The 16,557-nt window shown below is 40.4% G+C and overlaps 1 protein-coding gene across 1 annotated transcript in view; it reads left to right on the top strand.

Moving 5' to 3' along the window:
• Positions 1 to 2,993, top strand: part of LOC125047516 — a 10,200-nt gene extending 7,207 nt beyond the window's left edge. The window contains exons 3-4 of the mRNA XM_047645766.1: positions 2,309 to 2,372; positions 2,554 to 2,993. Coding sequence (XP_047501722.1) covers positions 2,309 to 2,372; positions 2,554 to 2,812 — 323 coding nt within the window. The 3' untranslated portion in view covers positions 2,813 to 2,993. The remainder of the gene's footprint in view (positions 1 to 2,308; positions 2,373 to 2,553) is intronic.
• The last annotated feature ends 13,564 nt before the right edge of the window (positions 2,994 to 16,557 follow it).

Below are 16,557 nucleotides of genomic sequence, written 5' to 3'. Positions count from 1 at the left end.
TATATGTATAATACATACATATATATATATATATATATATATATATATATATATATATATATATTTGCATATGCGAAAACTGTCTGCTCATGAAGGTATCCAGGCTACTCACACTTCTCCAGAAGTAAGCTCTTTTAGACATCTGCCAAGAAAACCTCGACGATTTTTTGACAGACTAATTATGCAGGGTGAAACTAGGGCCCAGTCAAAACATTGGAAGCACTTGGACTCGCCACCCTCTAAAAAGACACATGTCAGGGTAGGTCATGTTCACAGCCTTTGGGACCAGCATGGAGTAGTGATGATGGATTTCCTGTCAAAAGTTACTGCAACTACACGAGCTTACTGCACTTCACTGCTACAGAAATTGCGGGAGGCTATCAAAACAAAGAGGCAAAGATTGCTGACCAAAGGTGTCTGCCTCCTACCAGACAACGCCCCTGTTCACAATTGTCACATTGTCCAGATGGAAGCGCGGTCCTGTGGCTACGACATCCTTCCTAATACTCCTTAATTCCCTGACCTTGCCCCAATCTTTCCCTCCTTCAAGTCATTTTTGAAGGGCAAACGTTCCCAAGACGATTAGACACTGATTTCTGAAGTCCCTTCATAGCTTCAAACGCAGCCTATGGGCTGCTACAAGTGTGAAGTCCACAGCTGCATAAAACGATGGGAGAAATGTGTCCCTTTTGGTGGGACCTATGTAGATATACTAATAACTGCGCGACGTTTCATTCCTGTACGTCCATGGGAATTGGGCCAGGGGAAATTTATATATATGATATATGTGTATAATATATATATATATATGCTATATGTGTATAATATATATATATATGATATATATATACATATATAAATATATATACATATATATATGTATATGTATATATATATATATTTATATATATATATATATGATATATATATGTATATATGTATATATATGTATATATATGTATATATATTTATATATGTATATGTATATATATACATATATAAATATATATATATATACATATATAAATATACATATACATATATAAATATATATATATGTATATATACACATATACATATACATATATATACATATATATATATATACATATATATACATATATATACATATACATATATATATATATACATATATATATGTATATATATATGAATATATATATTTATATATGTATATATATATATATATATATATATATATATATATATATATGAATGATTCAGTGCACACACCCAAAACTAATCTTGACATCTTGCAATATATCTTGTGATCTTGCAATATATCTTGTGGTGTGCGGCCATTCAAGCATAAAAACCTGATCACTGCTCGATACTACACTTGTTCACACCTTAATGCACCTTCACCGCTGTAACAGAAAATATGTTATGAGTTAAGGATTAAAGAGACGTATCATTATTCCTGTGAAATATCCTCCTCCTAGGACAAGCGGAAGTGGGTCAGGGGAATCTTTTAATGAGCTCCCCTCTTATGTAAATACATATGTATATGGTTATATATGTATATATGTTTAAATATATGTATATGTTTTATATCTATCTGTCTATGTATGTGTATATATGCATTCATATCTACATACTACACACACACACTTATGTTTATATGTAAATGTATGTGTGTACAATTATGTATGTGTGTGTTTATCTATATATACATATATATATATATATATATGATTATATATGTATGTGTGTGTATTTGAATGGTAAAACACTCTTTCGTGTTGATACTATGGTAGAAAATCCCATACTGCAAAAACTAGATTCGAAATCCACTTGGATTCCATTTTCAGGTCTGGAAGAATAGGCAGAGGAGAGGGAATTAGAGAGAGAGAGAGAGAGAGAGAGGTGAGGCAACGCGGTAACACGGGGCAGGAAGCGAAGGGAGGTCAGGTCAGGTCGGAGGATGCGCAGGGTGGCCGGTATAAGGGAGAAGGATGAGGATGTGGGAAGCCAGGAGACTATCGGCAGGAGAATAACCGCTTTTCAAGTTGAAATTTGGCATCAGATTTATTAAGGAGGATTCCACCAGTTTTTTCATTGTGGGTTTTTCTACCATGTGTGTGTGCGTGTGCGTGTGCGTGTGCGTGTTGTGTGTGTGTGTGTGTGTGTGTGTGTGTGTGTGTGTGTGTGTGTGTGTGTGTGTGTGTGTGTGTGTGTGTGTGTGTGTGTGTGTGTGTGGATTGAGTGGACACATGAGTTGGATCGCATGAGCCTCAATCCATTACATATTCCTAAATTTTAAGTATTCCTTTCCTGATATTTTCAGACATTGCCGGAGGCGTACTTGCCCTTCTCGCGATTCTCATATGCTGTTGTAAGAAGAAGGAGAGGTACGTTTGATTCCGGTATTTTCGTTATCATCGTTTCTCTTCGACTTGGAATGCTGTCTGAGTAGAAGTGATAATGATAACATGGTGATTCAATGATAAGGTAATAGTAGTAATGCCAAGTAAATTATAATCCTACCGAAAGCATAGAATTTGTAGTACCCTCATTTCCAACACCTTCCAGGCCGCCTCAGGAGCAGAGGCAGGTGTTGCGGCGCCCTTCGACGCTCGATCTCCATGGATATACCGTGAGAGACGCCAAACTATTGACGGAAGAGTTTCTCAGAAGCCACAGACATCAGGAGGTGCGAATAATCACCGGGCGAGGAAAGCACAACCCGTACGGCGATGCTCCAATCAAACATGCCACTATTAAGGATTTAAATCGCATGGGACTCACCTTCCGTTACGAAAATGAAGGCTGCCTATTGGTCAATGCTTGATAAGAGTTCTAGCCGCGGTGAACGTGGAGACATTGCTTTTTTTCATGCCATTTTTTATTGAAAACAATAATAGTATCATGTTAACAGTTGGAATGAAAGCTATATAGACATACATACATACCATTGATTATACACATACCTGTATACATCGACTGTATTTAGAATAAAGGAAAACAATATATTTGTTGTAATTAATAAGATTCTCAAAGGGCAATGTTAATACTGTAAGGAACCTTCTCGTTCTGCAACCTTTCCCGCGAGCATCCTACAATGTCCCTCACTCCCGCGGATTTATCGCTCGAAGTCGCGTCCTCGTCTGTGCGCGGTTTTTTCTTTTTATTATCCTTTTTGTGTTTTGTCCTTGTTTTTTTTTTTTTTTTTTTTTTTTTTTCCTTTTTGGCTTTTGTTTTAGTCTGCCTGGTAGCCGTTCTCTTTGTTTCTTTATATATACTTTCGTTTTTACCGTGTTGTCTTTTACCAGTTCTTATTGATAATTTTATTGAGTTCTTAGTCACTGTTTTAAGCTATTTCTTTTACTTTTTTTTATCATATGTTATTTAGTTTGCTTACTAACTCATCATGGAGTGAAGGTACGACATCTTTTCGAAAGTCGTATTTATGGTCACCTAAATTTTTATTTTTCTCTTATTTGTATGTGTTTTCTCTTAGTTCATATTACGACAACCTTCCTGGTATTTTTTTAAATTGTAATCTGGTTTTATATAGTATTTTCATTTTACGTGGCTGATGACGTCACAGAGTGTATATATACAACCCAGTTTTACCGCCAAATACAGTCAGTCTATAGCAGTCAGTGTGTGTTATTGCCCCTCTTTTGACCTGAGAACACCGGATACCATAGCTACAGCTATACAAAGAGAAGTTAAGTCTAGAGAGCCTGATATTTTTATTTTACTAGGAGCTGGACGTGATCTCTATTTATATAAGAAACATATACATTTAGTGATGCCTTGCTGTTTTCTTTCAATGGTTTTACTTTCATTTTATTAACTATTATTCACTATCCCCTCAGGACTTGCCTTCTATTCTTGTGCTTGTTTTATTCTGCCGTGCTTTTGCTTACTCTTAGCCTTTGCCCTTATTTTTTACTTTCCTTTGAGATGCACCTTCAGTGTTTGTGTCGCTGTGCTTTAGCAACTTTTTAAAATTATTAGTTAAAGGCCTTTTGCCTAAGGACCATCTACGGCTTTTTTTTTTTTTTTTTGCAGCAGTTAATGTCAGCCTTTAGCTTCGCACTTCATTTTGAAGTCGCTTTTATTTGTTCAAGGCAGTTTTAAATTACCTATAGGGTCTTTTTTATATTTCTTCATTGCTTTACCTGGTTTTATATATTATTTTCATATGTTTTATTCAGTGTTTACTATGAATGAATATTAAGGAGATACACACTGGAACTTGCCCCCAAATAGTTCTCATGCAGAGTCCCCCCCACACGCTACCACACCTCAAGGGGATCTGTACATGAGGGGACATTTCTAAGGGAGACTTGTATCCCTTGCTAGCACAAAGGGAAGGGAGTTAAAAGTGCGGGACCCCTAGCCACACATGCACTTAGTTGATACACCACAATACGAACATAGCATAACCGTTTTAACATCTTTCTGACTGTGAGCCTGCATTTTCGCCATAATTGCCTGAAAATAGCACATGTAAGTTTGATTTTCATGTTACGTATACATCTACGTAGATTTGTGAACCCTCGCACGCACGCATGGCACTAAGCCCGAGAGCAAGTTGGGTCAAAGTAAAAAAAAAAATGAATGAATAATTAAAAGTTCTAAGCAGTTCTGAGATAAACTTACTATGGATTACTCGTTTCTATAAGCGCTACAAAGGCCAAAGTCGCAGGAGCGTTTGGGAAGCCACTTCAGCTCTCTTTTGCTGTGCTGACAAACATTATTGTTTAATATATTTAAGTTAAAGCAAACACCTCTTTTTCTTTTTATAATAAATATATATATAATCATATATATATTTATTTGTTTATGTATATTTTTAGTTTTATTCTACGTTTTATGATTTTTTATTGATTTTTTTTTTATAGTAACTGGATTAATAGAACAAAGAAAAGTAGTAAATGAACATATTTGTTTTATATATTTATATATATATATATATATTAAAAGGAGGAACGATTAACGATAAGTGATTAATGGTTTAAATTAATTAACTAATGACTGCATAACTAAGTTTACTTTTTTATTTTATTTTACTATTTTTAATTTAATTTAATTTTTTATCTATTTGATTTTGTATTTTGTTTTCGATTGCTGTAACAGGATGAAAAACAAGAGCAAAACAAGAGGCAAGAGGTTGGGGGTTCCAGTGGCAGAGCGAGAAATAAAGTGTCATACAGAAAACGTGAGGTAATGGATGATGAAGGGGAAGTAAAACTAGACAGGGACAGGAGGAGAGCGGGTGAGATGAGGTACGAGATGAGTTGATGTGGGTGATGGGTCCGGATAGACGAATAAAACGGCGTATGTGAAAACATTCGTGGGGGAGTGAGGTCTGTGACAACTGGGTCTGACTTGCAATAAGGGAGGGAACGATAAAGGAGCATGTTGCATAACGTAAAAACAAAAAGGAGAAAAGGGTGGACACAAACGAAGGAACAAAGACAATAACAGACGAACAAAAAGAAAGTGTTGAGTTATGGATATGAGCATCATAATCATTGAAAGTGTTTAGTTAATATTAAGAGATTGACAGTGAGAGGAGAGGAAAGTAAACAAAGGGTGAACATGGTAGTACATAACATATAACATAAGCATCATTAAACGTAATCAAAGAAGTTTAAAGGAAAAAAAAAAAGTTAATTTTCCGACTATGACAATCGGGTCTTCCCTTACAATATTTATATCATCAGATTTGTTCTCGTGTGATGAGAACGAATCTGATGATAACCTCCGTCGGATTCTCCAGCCGAAAATCTTGATGTGATTTGATAAGTCCCGATAGCAGGGGAGGGCATGAAGTAGATCAGGGAAATTACGGGGTAAAACAGGCTTAAATAAGCAAAATAGAGAACAGAAATGTGTAAAACAAGCACAAAAAAAAAACGCCTAAAATCGGCAAATGAAACTTGTAGCGGGGCGTAGACCAAGTAGATTTTTATGTGTCTGGTTGAGTTCGGGCTCGACCGAGAATATGAATAAAATTATTCAGGAAAAAATCGTCTACAGTGAACAGATGTAAGGTTCCAGGCCTACGTCATGCTGCCACCTCCCGATTAGTAGGTTCGGGAACCGTGCGTGTTGTGTATGGGGATGTGAATGTTGTATGGGAAGGGGTGGAAGGAAAATACAGAATATGTGTGCTGAATGTTGGATGTGTAAGTGTGTAAATGTGAAAAGGGAGATAGCGTAGGCTGAGCGTCTGCGTGGACGTGTATGGAAGAAAAATGCAAGATCATAGAATTCTTCCTCTTCCTTTCGGGCTGAGCATCCACCTGCTGGCAGTGGGAACTTAGCGTCGGAAGCCAAATAAAAAAATAAACACCACAAAGGCATAGATCACGAAGACTGCCTGAACACCCACAAGGTCAGGCAGGAATCGACCAAGGCAAAGTCAAACAAATAAACAAAACGGCAAAGACAAGCTAAAACGGCCCTTAAAATACGGGCAAGAATGTGGAAGATCTTTCTCCCAGGAGGTACGGATCCTCAAGCTGGGGAAAAGGAAAAAGAAACAAAGAAACAACCAATCGTAAAAACAACAACAACAACAAAAACTAAGTAATAACTTAGCTTAAAAATAGGAAATGGCACACTGGAGGTACGGATCCTCAAGCAGTGTTCCTTCTAAGTGAGTGGTCCTTTTTATGCTCTGACCCTTTGTGATTAAAGGGCTGCTTTGTTTTTTTGTGGAAGAGAGTGCACCCTGCAAATAGTAATGCAGCATGACACACGCCAAAGTCCAACAGGGACCAGGTGTCTTCCACACACAACCATAAGAATACTTATCTTGCAAAACAAATCACGGATTCGTTAATTCTGGCGTGAAGCGAGGCAAATCCACAGAAAGGTAAATCCAAGACGAAGTAAATCCAAAGCGAGCACAATACCGGGAGCGGAACCACTGTCCAGCATAGAAGTCAGGACCGAACTGTCTTCCCCATAAGCATGGCGCGAAAAAGAAGAAGATAGGCAAAGCTTCGGAAGACCAACCCGATAGTTCGGTAGTCCAAACAACCCAAAGGACCCGAACTACCATGAAAAGAGAGAGGGGGAGAAAAACAAACAGCCAAAATATGTAACAACTATTACTCTCTTCAGGGGGTTATATTGACACTTTGGAAGCGTCGTCAAAGAGATAGAATATTAAAAAAAAATAATAATAAAGGAAAGAATACATAGGAGAACTGGTAATGTACAATTTGCGTGAAAATTGTGCATTTCGGGCTGTCACTCTCTACGGTATTGGACTTGGAAAATAAATAAATCTCTATTTTTTTCTCGGAGATTTCAACGCCATCCAAGTAACGAGACTTGGTTTAAAATACGTTCTTTGGTTATTTTTATAACCATGTTCACATAAGTTCGTAACACTGTCTTTGGCGGCTCGTATGGCTTTGGTCACGGCTTATGAAGTCGCACTAGAGTCATGTGGGCGAGGCGCAAATGGCGGGTGAAGCACCAGCCTCGTGCGGATGCACAGCGAGTGCGCCCGCATCGTCGGTGGAAGCGGAGCCCGGGACGTTTCATCCCAGTCAATGGTAGCATCGTAGAGTTCCCCACGTCCTTTGTTCCGTGGTAGAGGAGGCAGGCATGTGGTCTCAACCACTCGGCGCCCGAGGACGATGTCAGTCCAGGCGAGATCGACCTTAGAGTCGGCGAGTGCGCAGCCGTACACTTCAAAAATCTACGGACATTGTCGCCATATTTGGAAGTCAACGGACCGACGCGCCAATTTTCGAAAAACTCTGCGGGAACCAAAGCAAAAAATCTACGGGATTTCATATGATCCAGATCCCCTGTGGTAATCGTACAATGCGTCCTAACCAATAAACCAACCTAACCTAACCCTGTGGGATTTATATACTACGATCTATATATTCCCTAGCCAGGGGGCTCTGCCCCCTGGACCCCCGTGGTATTAAATGCTCCTAGCCAGGGGGCTGTGCCCCCTGGACCCCCGTGGTGATATGTACGCCTAGTCAGGGGGCTACGCCACCTGGACCCCCTTAGTAGTATATACGCCTAGCCCCAGGGTTAAACCACAAACCTTTATAAAGCGAAAGATCGACCTTTTCTGCGCTTCCGTCTGTCAGAATTGCTTGGTTTCTAATAACTTTTTTCGGCATTTGTGGCACTTGGGCTCAAATTTCAGGCTTTGATTGAGAATAATGTCCATTTGTCCTGTACATCCACAATATGACCTTAAAAATGACACGGAGTCGACGCAGCACTTAAAACGAAACATTTCTCATTGAATGGCTGCCGGACGAGCTGTCAAATCTCCCGGTGAACACACGCATGCGCACAAGGTTATTGTTCAGAATAGCGTAAATAATTACCAAAAGACGGAAAAGAAGTATAATAACACTAGAAGAATGCATTACATACATGAATTCGGGAAAACAGACGCTAGTAATAACAAAATAAGCCTTCTCACAAGCGCGTAGCAATACATGGACTACTTCATGGATCGCAGTAATGAGTTACGCGTCACATTTGTTTTGATCCTCGCAAGGTAAACATGGCAGGGGACTTAGAAAATGAAGGGGCCATCTATTGTTTTCTCTGTCCTGTATCTCCCTTATTTTAGATTTCCGCACCTTTTGCCATAGATGAAAAGTGTCTTACTTTTCGTCAAGGTATCCACTCCACACACGCTATTTTACTGTACTTTTAGTGTGACATGCGCGGAAAGTTTTCCAAAAATTTTCTCTCCCTTTTTCTGTAGAACATCTCCATCTTGCTCGTCCTTTGACTCGCGTGTCTGCCTGATGCAATTGCGCGTGTGCACTCCCATAATCACAGACAATCTAGTCAGAGTCCGTAGTAAGTTTGTAAGATGTTCAGTCCTTGAAATCTCTCCATTTATAGTTCGGCAGCGCTCATCCCACGACCACTAGGCGGGCCGAGCTTTGATTAGCCAATCCTTATGGGATTCTGAGGGTGACTTCTGATTTTATTGTTTTATGTTTTTTAAAGCCTTTAACAATTTAAATTAATCAAAACCTGGGCGTGGCCACGGTTAAGGGTAGGTGTGTGTGTTTGTGTGTACGTATATCGGTGTGGATGCTTCGTGTTCTGTGATTGGTAGTGTTCTGGGCCACCAGGCATGGTTTGTGTGGGTGTTTGTGTGTTTTTCAAAGATGTTGTTATTGTTATAGATGGCCTAATTAATACTAATTTGTTGCACTGATACGTTTATCATGTATGTATATATCATTTTGGTATTCCTCATATAATTTAAGTATCTAATAGGTGTTGAGGTGACCTGGCATAATACTTTAACTAGCAACTAGTAAAAGGTTTCGGAATCCGAATCGACCCATGTTCCGGTGGCTGACTCGAGCTCACTCCTTGGCTGACTCCGACCGCACCGCCACCTGGCTTTCAGTGAATGCCAGTCACTACGGCCCTCAACCACTACGGCCCCAGTCACTTCGGCCTCTGACCCCAGTCACTACGGCCCCAACATGAGTCACTACGGCACCAACCCCTAGTCACTTCGGCCGACTCAGACCAACCACCCTAGTCACTTCGGCCATCATTAGAAAGTATTTTTAATGAAAACTGGTATTCTTTCCTGCTTGCATTAATAGGAAATAATTACAGTAAGACATGTTGATAAAATAAAATATCTTTAACACAGAAATAGCTACATAACCAGAATGTATATGGTTCATACAAACTGTACAAATCCTAGTCGTACAACACATATAATGGAATCATATTAATTTTTACATAACTTCGAACATGCTTTTAAGAGGTTATTGGTGGTTATTTCATGGTAGTCATACCGTTTCCATAGGGCAAATATTTTGCCTTGGACTGTTCTAAACTGACGGCGCTGGCGACGTGTGTGTTTACCATCCTTGACAAGACGGACCTCTATTTATACACTTTTGGTAATATATACATTTATGATTCTATATTCCTTTCCTTTGTGTCTGGATCAATCAGGGTCCGGAAATCGAGGTCAGGTCAGGTCAGTTCGTCGTGTTATTACTATTCCATAGTAATAACACGGAATTGTGTTTTTCCCTCGGAATGATGGAGAATGATAACAGAAATGGATCTTCATGACTTGTAAGGTTGCTTTTGAAGTATTATGAAGCTTCATTTTAATGAGTCCCAGCGAAGCAGACGAATATTAACCCGTCACCCAAAAATAGAGGCTCGGAACAGCGTTCCCAACGTATACAATTGTCGTCAGCTATGCGAACATTTGAAGCGTGGGAATACACCCCGTGGATTTACAGTTCGCAGTTCGGACGTATGCGAACAAAATGTTCGCAAGATCACCAAAACGTACAAATATCTTAAATTTTACTTTAAGAATCGTTAAAATATGTCTAAATCTTCCTTAACCATTAATTTTCAATTCAATATGTCTTTTGATATTTATTATTTGCATAAACACACATTATACCTTAGAAAAGGGAGGCCTGGATGAAATATTCAGGAGGAGTTGGACTGAGACAAACACTCGTGGTCGAAACTCGCTCACTCGTGGTCGAAACTCTGATGAGCGAACACCTTGTTTACAACGCAGTAACAACAAACACTAGGTCTTGTGCCACTTGAGCTACCCTAGAGCCCGGGGCCTCTTGTCTCGCTTGACATTGTTGTTCCTGAGTTCTCTTAACGTAAATAGCTGTAAAGTAAAATCCTGTAATTGCAGAACATTTGTTGTGCTTTGCCAGCACCTTCAGTGCTCTTGCTTTGCAGGTGACACGAGGCTACAGTAGTAGTAGTCAGCACCCCACCCCAGACCCGCAGCTCTCTTCTACACCAGGGTAGCCCTTGTGGCTTTGACCCCTGGGTAGGGAGGCCCAGTAGTCTGGGGCGTCATTTGGGCGCACTTTTTCTTTGGTCCTGATCTCTTTTCATCTTAATGTGACTTTCCTGAGCCTACCGGAGTTCCTCGGAACTCCCGTATTCGCTTGGGGGGTGGGCATTGAATTACCGTCCTTCTCCTAGGCAAGTTCGGCGGTAAGGAAGTGTCCCACACATAACTCGAGCCCTCTGTGGTACTGGAGAACGCAACCAGGCTTCCACTGGGGGGGTAGAGGACGAAATACTGATCTACTCTCTTAGCTATTGCAGTTAGGTTGATAACAAAAGTTAAGAGGTTTTTGTCCCTTCAGGACTACGATTTTGAACAAAGGGGTCGGACCTGGTCCGATACCCAGTATGATTGATACCCCGGCTACCCCTTCTCCTCCTAAAGGAGGAGGGGCGACTAATGACCCTTCTACGACCAATCTGACGACGAACAACGGCACCCCCACTAACGACAAGACGAGACGACCACTTTTCAAAATCCCCACCCAGAATGCAAGGTTCGCGAATGTAAAATGCGTGAATGAAAATCAGTCGCTTTTGAACGTGAACCCCTTTATCATCAAAAAGGTCCTTGATGGTCAAGTGGACGGCGATTTTGATTTTGTCAAAAAAATGCGAGATGGAAGCCTCCTTGTTAAAGTACAATACAACTCCCAGATTAAGGATTTACTTAAGCTGACGCAAATTCATGATCTTCGAGTAAAAGTAACTATTCCTATTGGCCCAAATACCTGTAAGGGAGTAATCTTTCACAGGGATTTGAGGACGATGGAAGAAAGTGAAATTCTTGAGAGCACAAAGGACCAAGACGTAGTGGACGTTCATTGTATGACCAAGAAGGACGGGAATGTACGAACGAAAACTGGACTGTGTTTTTTGACCTTTGCTTTGAATAAAATCCCTGAATATGTCAATGTCGGTTATGAACGTGTTCAAGTAAGACCTTATGTCCAAAAGCCAATGCATTGTAATAGATGCCAAAAATTCGGACACACCTCATTAAGATGTATTGACAAAGATTCATCAAAATTTGTTTGCCGTAAATGTGCTGAAGCCCATGACACCATCACATGTACTAGCAAAATTTCTAAATGTGCTAACTGTGAAGGTCCCCATCATTCAGGATCTGCCGAGTGCAGCATCCTGAAGAGGGAGACTGAAACATTGGCATATATGAGAAAGCATGAAGTTAGTTATACTGAAGCTAAGAGGAAAGTGATAAGTTTGACACACAAACCTGATACTTCCTATGCTGCAGCAGTAACTAGCAACACCCCTAGTGCAAGTGATGTCAGTCAGCAGCTTGCAGCCAAGGATAAGGAAATTGCTGAACTTAAACAAACGATTAAGGAACATTAAAGTTTATCAGTTGCCTATATTGGTCGATCAAATGGCTGCATCAACCTAGCCAAAACATATTAAGGAAGCTGATACTGAATCACAGTCCGGAGCGCACCTTCCCGTCCGGGTTACTCCTGTGAGGACTTCGTCTGACTCGCGATCGGTTTCTCGAGAGAGAAGCAGGTCGCAATCTGTCAGTCGTCTCCCTCGCCAGGAGGTGCAGGACATGGAGGCTTCTGTCTCCAAACCATCCCGTGAGAGGTCCCCGGGAAGCGAGGGAGAGGAGGCGCCTCCCTCCCATAAAAATAAAATTAAAACTGGTGGACAAGGCACTTCCAAACCCCATAAAACGTAATCATCGCGTCAACCATTATACAATGGAACTGTCGAAGTATTAGATCTAAAGTAAATGACCTTAAATTATTAGCCTCGTCCTATGCTCCCGATATTATAGTTCTCCAAGAAACTCATTTGACAAACCTCGTCTCTGACGAGGTCGTATCGCTCAGGAACTACCATTTATGTCGGAAGGATCGTGAGGGTAGGGGTGGAGGCGGAGTCGCCATGTACATCCACCAAAGCCTCCCTTTTACAGAAGTGACTATTGATTCTACTTTGGAGTTTGTCGCATGCAAAATAAAAATTAATGGCACGTATCTGTTCAGTTTATTGTCCGCCTGATAAAGTGATAATCTATGATGAGCTCTTTGCTCTTCAGGAACGTCTGCCACAAAATAAAGTAATTCTAGGTGATTTCGATGCTCATCATACGTTATGGGGTTCCCTACGGGTGGATGGTAGAGGTGAGCAAGTAGTTAAGCTGATTAAAGAGTCTGATTTAGTCCTTCTGAATGATGGTAGTCACAAGCGGGTGGACGATAATACCGGGAATTTGAGCTTTATAGACTTATCACTGGTCTCTTCATCAGTAGCAGCCAAATGCCTGTGGCACACCATTGACGACTCGTTGGGAAGCGATCATCTTCCTATTTTGATTAAATATTCATGCGACACAGTGAGAACGCCTTCAGCGCCTAAATTTAACATAAAATGAGCAGACTGGGTCGCCTTCACAAGGAGCGTCAAGCTCGAACTTGTTGGAGAGACCATTGATGATAAAGTAAACAATATTCAGAATTCGATTTTAGAAGCAGCTTTGCTATCCATTCCTAAAACTTCGACAGATAGCGTGAAGCATAGAGTTCCATGGTGGACACCAGATTGCCGCAGGGCGCTGTGCCGACGCAATAAGGCCTACAGGCTTTTCCAAAATAACATCACAAATGAGAACTTTTACAATTATAAACAAGCAAGAGTTAGGGCACGTAGAGTAATAAGACAAGCAAAAAGAGACTCCTGGCGGAGCTTTGTCTCTACAATAAACAGCAATACCAAAATATCAGAGGTTTGGTCCACTGTTAATAAAATCAATAAGAAAAAAACATCCATCAAAATTAAAAACATCATTGAAGAGGGCAAAAATATCGATTCCCCTAGAGACATTGCTAATGCACTCGCGCCAGGCAGTTCTCTCATACTAGCAGCTCAGCAAACTACCATCACGCATTCCTGCCCATCAAGGAAGCGGCTGAGCTGCAACCAATTCACTTTGCCTCAGGAGATGACTTTGATTACAATAAAGATCTTACAATGGATGACCTTGTCCGAGCCCTAGAAGCCTGTAGAGGAACATCCCCAGACCCCGATGATATTCGATATGAGATGATAAAGCATCTTAATCATGATACCATGATTAAGTTGCTAGAAGTGTACAATGAAATTTGGAAAAGCCACACCATCTTAATCATGATGACATGATTAAGTTGCTAGAAGTGTACAATGAAATTTGGAAAAGCCACACTTTTCCAAACTCATGGCACTTCGCCCACATCATTCCCATATTGAAAGGAGGGGGTAATCCCAGATTTGCCATCTCCTACCGCCCAATTGCGTTGACAAGTTGCTTATGCAAGGTCATGGAACGAATTGTTAACAGTAGGCTATTGCATTTTTTAAATTCCAGTAATTTACTAGTTGACGAGCAGTGCGGCTTCCGAAAGGGACGCCAAACTCTCGATCAACTAGTAAAGCTGGATAGTCATATTCAAGAGGCAATTGCCAAAAAAGTTTTTTTGATTTCAGTATTTTTAGATATAGAAAAAGCCTACGACATGACATGGCGATATGGCCTACTCAGAAAACTTTATGCTTTCGGACGATGTGGAAACTTGCCTTGTTTTATTCAAAATTTCATTTCTGACAGAACGTTTTCTGTCAAATTGTTTTCTGACAATGTCACTTTTTCGGACATTTTTGTCCAGGCAAACGGGGTCCCACAAGGAAGTGTCTTGTCACCAACCCTATTTCTATGTATGATAAATGACATCTTACCAGCTCCTCCTCGGAATCTTAAATACTCACTGTACGCTGATGATTGTGCATTATGGCATTCCAGCAATAATGCGGAATTCTCAGCAAATCGCATCCAATTGGCACTGGATATGATTCATAACTGGGGCCTCCAGTGGGGTTTTAAGTTTTCCATTAGAAAGAGTATTGGGGTAATTTTTTCACGTAGGAGGAAGCCGAACATCAGGCTAACTCTAGACAACCACCCAATACCTATTCAAAATTCTGCAAGATTTCTTGGGCTACTTTTTGATAGTAGACTCAATTGGAAAGATCACATTGGTCAGTTAAAGAGTAAATGTCAAAGAGCACTAAATTTATTAAAGTGCATTTCTGGTAATAAATGGGGAGCTGATAGACAGTCTTTGCTAAAGGTATATAAAGCCCTGATTAGGTCTAAAGTAGATTATGGGTCAATCGTGTATGGTTCGGCATCGAAAACAAGTTTGAAAGGATTGGATGCTGTGCAGAATGCTTGTTTGCGTGTGTGTCTTGGAGCCCTAAAATGTACTCGGATCGAGCGGCTTGAGGTGGAGTCAGGAGTACCTCCCCTCCGACTCAGACGCGGCCAGTTAGCACTGACATATGCCGTAAAGGTGGCTCGAGACCCGAGCCACCCTATTGGCAATGGAGGCACTAGGCCCTTTGCCACGAGACTCCACGACCTCGTCGAGAAAGTCGGTATAGATCTCTCTACCATCGATGCCCTGGTTCAGTCAAATATAACGCCATGGGAAACACCCAATTTTTCTATCATGGAAGCCTGGCTTCCATCAGCCAAGACCATGGCGCCGGAGGGTGAGGTAGGCCAGAGGTTCAGAGAGATCCTTATTAAACATCTCCCTTTTTTTCATATATATACCGACGGCTCCAAGACAGATGAGTGTGTAGGTGCGGGTGTATGGTCGACTGAATGTGAACTAAAGTTTAGACTGCCGAATCATACATCGATTTTTCTTGCTGAACTTTTTGCCATTGAAAAAGCTATTGATTTTGCACTATCGACGACCCACGATAGAATAGTTATTTTTTCCGATTCATTAAGTTCACTTAAAGCTATTAAATCCTTAGAAACCACTAAAAATGAACTGCTGGGTAATATCATTCGTAAGTTACACGGTGCCAACAAATCAATCAAGCTAATATGGGTACCAGGTCACTCTGGTATCCATGGTAATGAACAGGCTGACAAACTAGCCGGGTCAACTGGCGATCTGGACACTACCATAGTTCGTACAGATCTCAGGTGTTTTGTGTCTCTTATAAAAGCAAAAATACATCTCCTGTGGCAAAGTGAGTGGACCAACCTCCAAACAAAATGAAGCACACCATAGACCTGTGGGACACATCCCACAGGAAAGACAGAAGGGAGGAGGTGGTTTTGGCCCGCCTAAGGGTCAATGCCACCCGAATAACCCACCTCACTCCCTACATAGAGAGAACCTATCCTCCACAGTGCCCTCAATGCACCACCACCCTAACTCTCAACCATATATTTACAACATGCCCAATATACCATAATAATAGACAACCACTCAGAAATTTTCTAAGAATAAAAAATAATGAATTTACCATATCAAATCTGCTATCAGATGATGAAAAAATAATAAATAAAGTAATCACTTTTCTAAGGGAGACAAAACTTTATGACCTTATATAGATTGATAGAATAAATAGGATCCATCGGCTTAATAACCTTGGCCACATGCCGCTGGTTGATAGCCAAGAAATCCAACAAAGAAAGAAAGAAAATGAGACAAACAACACAAATATACAATCAAGTGTCTTATTGAATTCTTTAGAAATACACATAGACAACATATGATTTATACACTTTTGGTAATATATACATTTATGATTCTATATTCCTTTCCTTGGTCATGAAATGACACGTGGTTTCTCTCTCTCACTGTAGTTCTTATATTTAAGTTAACATCTTGGGAGGCCGTAGTG

The sequence above is a fragment of the Penaeus chinensis genome, chromosome 41, assembly GCF_019202785.1.
Source record: "Penaeus chinensis breed Huanghai No. 1 chromosome 41, ASM1920278v2, whole genome shotgun sequence".
NCBI lineage: Eukaryota > Metazoa > Arthropoda > Malacostraca > Decapoda > Penaeidae > Penaeus > Penaeus chinensis.
Note: the sequence above shows the minus strand (reverse complement) of the source record. Positions and strands in the feature narration are given on the sequence as shown.